We start from the raw sequence: 11031 nt of genomic DNA on the forward strand, positions 1-11031 counted from the left end.
TCATTGACGACAGTAGCCTGTCCCCTGTAATCATGTCATTGACGTCAGTAGCCTGTCCCCAACCAACCGGTTCTTCTTGTCTACCGCAACTTCCTAGTGCTATTGACCTCAAGTTTCCTGGATACACTGGCCGTTCCCCCCTCCCTTAGCACATAACACCATATATGACCTTAATCGCTCTCCACTGCTCCTATTGGTCCGTTCTCCCTAACCACACCCCGCCTACTTCGTATATAAGCAGCGCCTTTCACTTCCTATCACTACAGCTACTGCTCTCTGCATTCCAAGCCATTCACCTGCTCTGAAGATGGAGGCGATACGTTCCTCCGAAACGTCGGCCAAAACGAAGAATACACGGCGCCTAAACCCAGAAGACGACTTTCTTCATAGTCATCGCCGTGAAAACCTGAAAACTTACATAGTATTCCTCTATGGGGAGGCTACCCATCGACACACTCGTAGACTCGAGACGCTGCGTACCAAGAAGTCCAAGCTACTGTGCAACCTTCCCTTCCTCCTTAGATGCAGAGAACATGGCATCATACCTCATTTCCTTCAGTTCCAACACCACATAACCTCTGAGGCTGCCAAAAGGATCTACAGACGCACCAGCTTCTCTATGCTACGTGAACGCATCCACTACACAAGGCGAGAACTTGACGCTGTCTCAAGAGAGCTGATTAAGTTACATCTTCTCTTAGCCCGAGTCCTGTCCGCAGTTGATTGGTACCTAACCGACCGCATCACAACCCAGAAAGCTGCTAATATCGGTGACCAAGCTAGAGCCAGACAGTGCAAGAAGTTCATCAACTTGCAGAAGACACAACATCCACCCAAACTTCATGAGAACAGGAAGACTGTGGTCAATCTAAGTGGTGTACCCTTGGAAGAAGCGGCTTACTCTTCTCTGAGCAAGGGCCTGAACTTTGCGGTAGCCCCTAGTTCTATCCCAGTTAAGGACATCCTGTGCGGGGTTGAAAAGGCTGTAATGGCCCTACCGGAAGAGACTGCAGAGGAGATTCGACAGGAGACAGTCAGGATCCTCAAGGACTCAAACAAACCCAAGGACAAACTCACTGGTGCCGAGAGAAGAGTTCTCCGAGCCTTAAAATCGAACGAGACGCTCACGGTTCTTCCGGCTGACAAAGGTAATGCTGCCGTGGTTTCGGCCACTTCTGACTACAAACAGAAGATTGCTGCTCTCTTAGAGGATAAGACCTACAGAAGCTGAAAAAGGATCACACTGAAACCATAGAGCGCAAGATCTTGCTTCTCCTAAAGAAGTCTTCGTTCCCTGAAGAGATCTGCCAACAACTACGACCACAATGTTCCAGAACACCGAGACTATGGGTTGCCCAAAATACACAAACATGACATACCATTAAGACCAATTATCAGCACCATTGGCTCCCAACCTATCATTTGGCCAAACATTTGGCTGGCCTACTTAACTCCTACACCTGTGACTCCCCACACCACGTGAGAAACTCTGCCGAATTTGTCCACACCATAAAATCCCTCCGATTAAACCCTTATGATATGATGGTTAGCTTCGATGTGGTATCGCTTTTCACCAAAGTGCCAATCAAGGACACTATGGATCTACTACGAGGAAACTACGCCTAAGATGTTTTGAGACTCTTTCGCCATGTCCTAAGCACGTCCTACTTCAGCTTCGATGGCCAGTTCTACGAAGAGACTGGCGGTGTAGCCATGGCCTCTCCACTATCTCCGGTCATCACCAACTTCTACATGAAGGACTTCGAGGAGAGGGCGCTGGATTTGGTCCAACTCAAGCCCCTATGCTGGTTTCGATATATGGACGACACCTTCGTCATCTGGCCCTACGGACCTGACAACCTGAAGGGTTTCCTGAACCACTTAAACAGTATCATCCCATGCATTCAGTTCACCATGGAAACCGAAAGTGAAGGCCAGCTCCCCTTCCTAGACATAGATATTTACAGGAGACCCGACGGCTCTCTAGGCCATACAGTATACCGCAAAACCACACACACCAACCTCTATCTCAGTGCCAGGTCCCATCATCACCCTTCCAGTAAACAGGCAGCTCTGTCCACAGTGGTACACAGGCCCAGAGCTCTGTGCGATCAAGAGAGTCTGCGTGCGGAGTTGGAGTTCCTGAAGGACATCTTCAGACGCAATGGCTATAACGACCGGCAGATCCACAGGGCCCTCAACCGCCATCCCAACAGCAATCAACATGATGACCGCAGAGAAACTGTCGCCTTCTTGCCCTTTGTCGGGACTATATTCAACAGGATCAGCAGAGTGCTGTCCCGACACAACATCGAATCAGTTGGCCTGCCCCCAAAGAAAATATCTAATTTCCTCCGGCCTGTCAAGAATCACTTGGGACTGAGGACACCGAGAATTTATAGAATTCCATGCGAGTGCGGCAAGGTCTACATCAGGCAGACGGGCCGTTCTGTGGACACCAGGTTGAAAGAACGTCAACGGCATTTACGATTAGAACATCCGGACAAGTCAGCCATAGCTGAACACAGCATCGAGCTAGACCACCGTATGCAGTTTCACAAAACCGCCATAATCACCAGTAAGAGCCGTTACCTAGACCGCATAATCATGGAGGCCGTAGAGATCGAGCTCCATCCGAACAACATGAACAAAGAAACAGGGTTCAGTCTCAACAAGTCATGGAAGCCTCTCATCTCTTCCCTCAAGAGAAATCCAAGAAGCCACACCAGTTCTACGTCATGTCATTGACGTCAGTAGCCTGTACCCTGTAATCATGTAATTGATGTCAGTAGCCTGTCCCCAACCAACCGGTTCTTCTTGTCTACCGCAACTTCCTAGTGGTATTGACCTCCAGTTTCCTGGATTCACTGGCCGTTCCCCCCCTCCCTTAGCACATAACACCATATATGGCCTTAATCGCTCTCCACTGCTCCTATTGTCCCGCTCTCCCTAACCACCCCCCCTCCCCCTACTTCGTATATAAGCAGCGCCTTTCACTTCCTATCACTACAGCTACTGCTCTCTGCATTCCAGGCCATTCACCTGCTCTGAAGATGGAGGCGATACGTTCCTCCGAAACGTCGGACAAAACTAAGAATACACGGAGCCTAAACCCAGAAAACGACTTTCCTCATAGTCATCGCCGTGAAAACCTCAAAACTTACATATACAGGAAATTCTTTACAAAGTCAGAAACTTCTGTACAGCAGTACAAAGGCAACTTTGAGTTTGTTCTGCATGACAGAAAGAATACTGCTATATATCTGGATTCCCAAGATGAGACTGTACCTGAATATGGCCCAAAAGGACATAGTGCATATTGCGCCGCAATTTCGAGACTAAAAAAAACATTGCCTAAACATTACGAAAAGCGTTTACAGCAATCAAGCTAGAATGGCGACACTTGGCCAGGCGATCGAGGTCAAGAATGTTATAGTCAGCAAGGGCGCGCAATCGCTCCACTTTAGAAGTGACGTTGTAAACACTGGGAGACCGCGAACTAAAAAATGCAAAGAGGGCGGCGCCACGTTTTGTCCGCGACAAGTCGGATTTAACCAATTAGAATATACCACTTTAGAAATTGAGGACGAAAGGAGGAGTGAACCTCCCTCTTTCGCCAACTGCAGCGCCAGCAAAATTAGTGTATAAAAATGGAAAGAAAACTCAATGGGGATCTGATCTAAAAACGTAATAACCAGTTGTCAGCCGGAGGCTCTATTCGATATGGGTCTTACAAGTGGTGGAATTCAGCCTGCATCTCTTATTTCAAGTAAGCCACGTTTACGCATACTAGCCATGCTGTTAAACTTTATGGTTTTTGATAAAAGTGTTGTTTGTTAAATGTGAAAGCAATGTCCAGTGTGCCCGGCGAGCCCTTATGGTGGAATATTAGAAACCATGTAACAAGTAATAGGCAAGGTTGCTAGTGTAGTAAAGATGGTAGGCGTTAGATAGAGTGTTATGATTACTGGTAGTGTGCAGATCACGCACATTTGTGTTTATAGTTACGACTACTGATTTTTGTGATAAATATATGTAGGCTTTCAATATGTATAACTTTAGGGGCAGAATAAGTTAAGGGTGAAACTTTATGCTAGGATAGTGGAGAAATGCAAAATGAGTCGAAACAGTAAGGAGAAAGAGAGAGACAGATTCAGTCTTACACCCCAGAAGGGGAGATTATGATGAAACGATAGCCTGACGACGTATAGAGATGATGTACTCCCTACTGAGAGTCGGTATTATTAATACTGTAAATAGAATACGAATTAAAGTGTAAATAGATCAGGGACCTAGGGTAGGACAGAGATGGTATCGAGTAATAGTAATGATACAGTGAGAGTCTCGAGCCATCTGCTCTAAGCGAGAGATTAGAATGTAAATCAGAACTATTAACGCAACGAGACCATGTGTAAACCGACAGACGTCGGCATTCTTTTATTGTAAATAGACGAGTGTAAATAGGATAGGTTGTACCGAGAGTTAGAATTCACCCTCACAAACCCCTCCGTTTCCCAGTCCCAAGCGAAGAGCTGGAACTGACCCCAGGCAGTCGACGGCGGCCGAATGCAGCGAACATCCTAACGGAAAGGGTGGCGACGGACTAAATTAGTAATGATTTCTAACCCCGTTCAAGCATAACAAAGTGACGGCAGAGGTGTGGATCGGCCAACGCAAGGTAGCTGACTTAGAGAAAGAGTAACTGTGATTTTACTCACCCCTTACATTGAAGCATTACTTATGGCAGCCGTAAGGAATTAGTAGTTGTATTTAACCTACCCACTGTCACTAAGACATAATTGGCGACAGCGGTGAGATATCCAATCCACCCCTGTCGTAGAGGACAATATATGGTGTGACAGTCGATAAGTAGAGGCGGTTCAGACCTGACACGCCCGCTCTACGCCAATAATAAGAGGTGACAGTCATGAAAGGGCCAGCCAACAGAAGACGCTCGACCACCGCACTACCGGCCCTTAGTACTTTCATCACCCCTTTTTAAGATGTAATAAGATGGTGGCAGCTGTATGCAACGAAGGAAGTCCAGAACCAGAAGAATCCTAGCTGAGGGTAATCTAGGATTATTGTGTTAACCCCTTACGGCGTAATAAGTGGTGGCAAGGAGGGGTACCTCCACGCCCCCTGCCACCACGGCATAATAGTGCAACCTATAATCCAGTGGGTCTTGTATGAGAATCGACAAGAAAAAGTCTACACTCATTAGAACAACAGTCAACTGAGGTTTTCAGGTGCAGGAAAATACATCTGAGATGGGATTACTTTTGATATCATCTAACAAAAACACAATTTCACTGACACCAAGAGGCACTAAAGCACTCTAAGATACAGCTAGAATTCGGATATCATTGTCACCCCAAGGCTAAAGCCAAAACTGCATTCTGAGAAAATGCCAGAAATAACAGACCAATTGGCCAAGATTGGAGCTGAACATCTGTTCACAGAACCTGAACAAGCCTGTGGCATCTCTATTGGAATCGCCAGAAAGACAATCGGGGCCTGGATATGTATGATTCACAAGAAGTACTGGTGATCCTTGACTGGACTCAGGCAAGCAAAGGGACTCATATGAGGACCCTCTACTAAAAGAGCGAAGGAACTGTTGAAGTTAAACAGGAACCAGCTACGATGGATTGTAAGACTACTTACAGGACACCGTTACCTCAAAGGACACATCTTCAAACTGGGACTAAGTAATAGACCAACTTGTGAGAGCTGTCAAGAAGAAAATGAAGCAGCCACACATATCTTGTGCAAATGTGAGGCCTTAGCTTATTTAAGATTGCGTCACTTGGGTCAGTATTTTACGGAACCAAGTTACTATTTCGGTGTCCCCATGTAAAAAATCCTACGCTTCATTCGAAAGAAGGGGAGGCACAATAAATCACTGTGGTCGCGATGCAAGAGCCAAGGAAAACTCAAAATATTAAAATATATTTCTTAACATTTCCATGCTAAACTACAAAACGCTGAATATGGTTCGGCAGAGATTCTACTGGCTCCAAGCAAGAACCGATATTGAGAAATGGTGTCGACAGTGTGACACATGTGCAGCCTGTCGGGGACCGCGGACCAGGAATCGTGGGCAAATGCACCAGTATAATGTCGGGGCTCCCTTCGAGAGAGTAGCCATTGATATCGCAAGGCCCTTCCCACGAAGTGATCAAGGAAACCGATACTTACTGATCGCTATGGACTACTTCACCAAGTGGCAAGAAGTGTACTCCATCCCGAATCAGGAGGCTTCAACAATAGCGGAAGTTCTGGTGGCCAACTTCTTCTGCCGCTTCGGCATACCTCGAGAGTTGCACAGTGACCAAGGCCGTAACTTCGAGTCTCATCTACTGAAAGAAGTTTTATAACGCCTGGGAGTGAGCAAGACGCGCACAATACCCCTGCACCCACAGTCGGATGGAATGGTGGAACGCTACGTCGGGACAATAGAGGAGCACTTGCGGAAGGTCGTCGCATCCCACCGAAGGGACTGGGATGAGAGTTTACCCCCCTTTCTCCTAGCTTACAGGGCATACACTCGCGACACTACGGGCTTGACCCCTGCTGGCCTAGTGTTCGGTCGAGAACTACGACTACCCTGCGACCTGCTGTTTGGAGTACCCCGAGACAAAGAACAACCCACAACCGAGTATGCAGCCGAATGGGTGGATCATCTGCACGACATCCAGAATTATGCCCGGCAACACCTGAAGCTTGCCAGTGACCGGATGAAAACTCGGTACGATAAACTGGCCAACTCCGCAGGTTACGACGAAGGCGACAGAGTCTGGCTCTATCGCCCAACGAACAGCCTTGAGGAGGGAGCAGTATTCAATTTTGCGCAATGGAGGACACCCCCCCTCGCCAGCGGTGGCGGCATCGAGTGCTGTCGCTGTTGCGGGACGGTCGGCGTTCCCGCCCCCGCACTGTGACGTTTCACATCTTCCCACTATGACCCGGTACCGCTTCCTACTCTGACGTGGCACGCAACAACGCTGTTGACACGGCAACAGACAAACACTGCGACTGTATAAGGGAACTACACAGCCGCCATAGACAGTTCTGAAGACAGCAGCCTACGAGTTGAGTTGGAATCTAGCCAACGGCGAGTTACGAGTTGAATTGAATTGTGGTAGTCACCGAGTTTAGATGTAACGAGTGGATCGTGATACAGTGGACAGATTTTTGTATAGGGTTGTAACGTGGGTAAACCCATAACATTGTTGTAATTAATTGTAGCCGATACTTCTAGATTGTTAAATAAACCAGTTAATCCGAACGGCGTCTTCAGTAACGTAACACGTTACACTACCATTCAAAACCAGTTCTAAAGCAGAGAGTATAGAAAGTGATTGCAATTCTTAGTAATGAACACTACCAGCTACTCCAACTTTCTTACTCAACTAGACCAACACACAACAGAGCCATCACAGAATGAACTGCATGAAGATCCTGCATTTCAACTCATATACACTACGGAGGAATCATGTTTTACTCATCCTCATTCAGCACAAAGCTTCTGATCCAAGCGCAGGATACATAGCACTGCGTCAGCAAGAGGCAGACAGGGAACGAAGCAGTACACCAATCTTCATGCACCGCAGCATATCTACGCAGAAAACAACTTTCCTTCCCCCTCACCACATGACATATGGGAAAAACCAGTACCTTCAAACTTTAGTGAAATTACTGAAACAAAAGCAGCCAACATTAGTTACAGCATGTGTAACAAGTCCGCCCAGTTTTAGAAGCCTTATATTTTCTCAGATACAATATTTTTGGAGTTAATTTATAAATAATACTTAACTAAGAACTGCTTGTTATAATAAACAGAACTGCAACACTTCAAGGCATTCAACTGACATCTGTCTAAAACTGTTTGTCAACTATCAAAAATTTAAACCAATCATTCCAAATAATTATCATTAATATTCCAGAAATTTCCTTCACAATAATTCCTAAGTTTTCAGTAATCTGTAATCCTAGTTCCCATTTCATCTCGATATTAATGCCTGCTGAATGATACAAGATACTGCCTTCATGTTCCACTGAAGCCGAACGGAGTTTAGGACTGCCCGTAGGTAACCCATTTAGGACCTCTTGCCCAGGAATGCACGCCATAACTTGTGCACAATAAGCTAAGGGACTTCACCACTAAAATGACAACATACAGGATATGGTCAGTGGGGATCCTGAGAGCTTTGGTTGCCTTTTTCCTTAAGGGCAATTAAGTCGAGACCTTATTGGTCGAATTCAAAATAATTAGTTCGTTACAACCAATCAGCAAGCACTACCTAAGTAGTGAACCTATGTAATGGAATTTGCGTGGGTTGGCTTCACCACTCTTTGGGCGAAGCTGACGCCACACAGACACAAAAGTGGGACATTGAATAGTCTAGACGTGTCCGATGTACTCCGAGAGTGGAATAAACAAAAGAACATCCGTAAAAGGGTGTTATAGCAGTTTAGCAATCCCCCACGCGTGCAATCAAGTGCAATAAAATAAGTGTAAATAAATAAAAGCAACCACCATTTGAGTTAGTCTGGCGTTCAGTAAAGAGGGTCACCCCGAATGTAACCCGTCAAACTCCCTGAGAGGATTCTCATGACCTACAAGGAACTCCTAGGTTTCCTACCTACCACTGGTGCCCAAACCTACCCTGAGATAAAAAAACAACCATCGTGGTAAGGGGGATACGGGAGTGACCTAAAGAAGAGGAAGCAGCAGCAGCAGTAACGGGAAGGACGCTACGAGCGATGGGACGGTTGCACCACTATTCTCAAGGCATGGCCAATGTCTGGCTTCAAACTGGGCAACGATACCAGTGGAGACAAAGCACCTTGCCCCATGATGGGGATTCATCTCTAAACGTTCAAGTAATATCATGTAACATCCACACACCTGTGTGCTTTCCTACTTAATCCATTACAAAAGGTACTCCACTGCGTTTTCTGTGATCTTTTGCAGTGACCAAATGCCAAGACACCTGCAAAAAAATGCCCAGCTACTACACTGTGGTATGAAGCAACATCTAGTGATTTAGGGCACAATTATAATACGAATTCCTCAGGTTCTGTAGTAAGATAATCACCAGGTGACAATGCTAATATTAAAGTGAAATAATCTCCAAATTTTTAATAACTGTAATTACCTACATACAGCATACCACAAAAAAGTTACCCCAACACAGCTGATATGCAGATGTCTCTGCAGTTTTCTACATTCGTCATTTCATACTCAAACATTTTATGTAGCCTATAGAAATATCTTTGGGCTCGCGGTAGCGTAGTTTGTTGAGGCACTATGCTACAAGCTGGAAGGTTGCGGGATCAAATCCAGATGAGGTGAATTTTTCAATTTACCTAATCCTTCCAGCTGCACTATGGCCCTGGGATCGACTCAGCCTCTAACAGAAATGAGTACCAGGAATATTCCTGAGAGGTAAAGGGCGGCCGGCGCGTAAGGCTGGCAACCTCACCGCCATCTGTGAGCAGATTGTCTAGAAAATGTGGGAGCCTCAACGTCTCACAACCCTATGGGCCTTCATGGCCTGTTACAGGGTTACCTTTACTTATTTACTTTACTTTACTTTTATAAATATAACTTGGGGGCGGAGCGTGTTGAGGGTAAATATTGCCATAAACAATTTTATATATGTAGATTATTATTAAACAATAAACTGGACTATCCATCTTCCATTCTCACAGTCTATATCTCTATGACTGTCTTGTTATTCTCCCTTCATGTAATGGTACTAAGTACTGATACTATAAGGTATGTATGTCTAAGTACGAGGTGTATCCGCAAAATGAGTTCCGTTTCCAGATATTACCGCTGCAACGCCATGGTCACAGTGATTTGCCTGCATGCATGCAGTGTTTGTTGGTCTTGTGGGGAGGCACAGACGCCATTTATAGAAAATCAAACCACATTTATGCATCGTCCTCTGTGTGTACAAGTTTGAAGAAAATCGAGAAAGCCGCCGCATATGAAATGCAGTCTGTAACCCGTTTCTTGAATGCAAGAAACATGAAGCCGACTGACACTGATCGTGAACTTTGTGGGGTGTATGGAGAACATGCCACAAGTGTTTCGGTGGTACAGAGATGGGCAAGATACTTTAATGAAGGAAGTGAAAATGTGCATGCTCAGTTGGGTTGTGGTGATGCTTCCTGACAGTGCCCATCCTCACACTGCTGCCGTGGCCCACGGTCTCGTCGCGACATTTGACTGGGAACAATTTCATCATACGCCCTACAGTTCACACTTAGTGCCAAGTGATTTTCATATGTGTCTTCATCCGAAAACTTTCCTTGGTGGCCGGCAGTTCCAAGACAACATTGAGGTCAAAGAAGCCATTAACGGTTTGTATTGCAGGCGGCATCATTCTACGATGCAGGGATACAAATACTGGTACCCCGCTACAGTTGCCTCGGAAATGGTGGCAACTCCGTCAAAAGTAGTGTACTGCAATATTGAGATCAAGTGGCAATAAAATGGTTTGAAAGTAAATTCTTTTTTTTTTTTCAATAACCCATCAGAACTTACTGTCTGGATAACCCTCATGCTTCTTCTTCAAACAGAAATAGCATAAATTTTAAACTTTTCATTCAATTAGAATGAAATATGTGAATCTGTTTTTCAGTGACTTTCTGCATGAAATGGTATGTTTCATTTTAGAGTGCATGATGGCTATAGATTAGCTTTATACATGTTCAGCAGGCTTCTCAGTTTTAGAGTTTTATGCTTTATTTCTAGATTCGAGACATGAACCAGTTCAACTGTTTAGAGAGCCTCCGTCTGGAAGACATAGTCGTATATGGTAACCCCCTGTGCGACAAATATCAGGATAAGAATTTTTATGTGAGGTAGGACTGGATTCGTTTAATTGCCGTAGGTGTCGCCAGATGGCTGGTGGAATTGACAAGAAGGATGAACCTTGAAGTTATTCATTTTTATTTATCCCCAACATATCAATTAAATAAACCACACAATTCCACATTTGAATCAACTGAGTT

The 11031-nt window shown here is 45.4% G+C and overlaps 1 protein-coding gene across 1 annotated transcript; it reads left to right on the top strand.

The window, feature by feature from the left end:
• The first annotated feature begins 619 nt into the window (after window positions 1–619).
• On the top strand, window positions 620–1231 carry LOC111866977. The gene has a single exon (XM_023856375.1). It carries the CDS (start codon window positions 620–622, stop codon window positions 1229–1231), a length of 612 nt encoding a protein of 203 aa, XP_023712143.1.
• The last annotated feature ends 9800 nt before the right edge of the window (window positions 1232–11031 follow it).

The sequence above is a fragment of the Cryptotermes secundus genome, unplaced genomic scaffold (assembly GCF_002891405.2).
Source record: "Cryptotermes secundus unplaced genomic scaffold, Csec_1.0 scaffold1322, whole genome shotgun sequence".
Lineage (NCBI taxonomy): Eukaryota > Metazoa > Arthropoda > Insecta > Blattodea > Kalotermitidae > Cryptotermes > Cryptotermes secundus.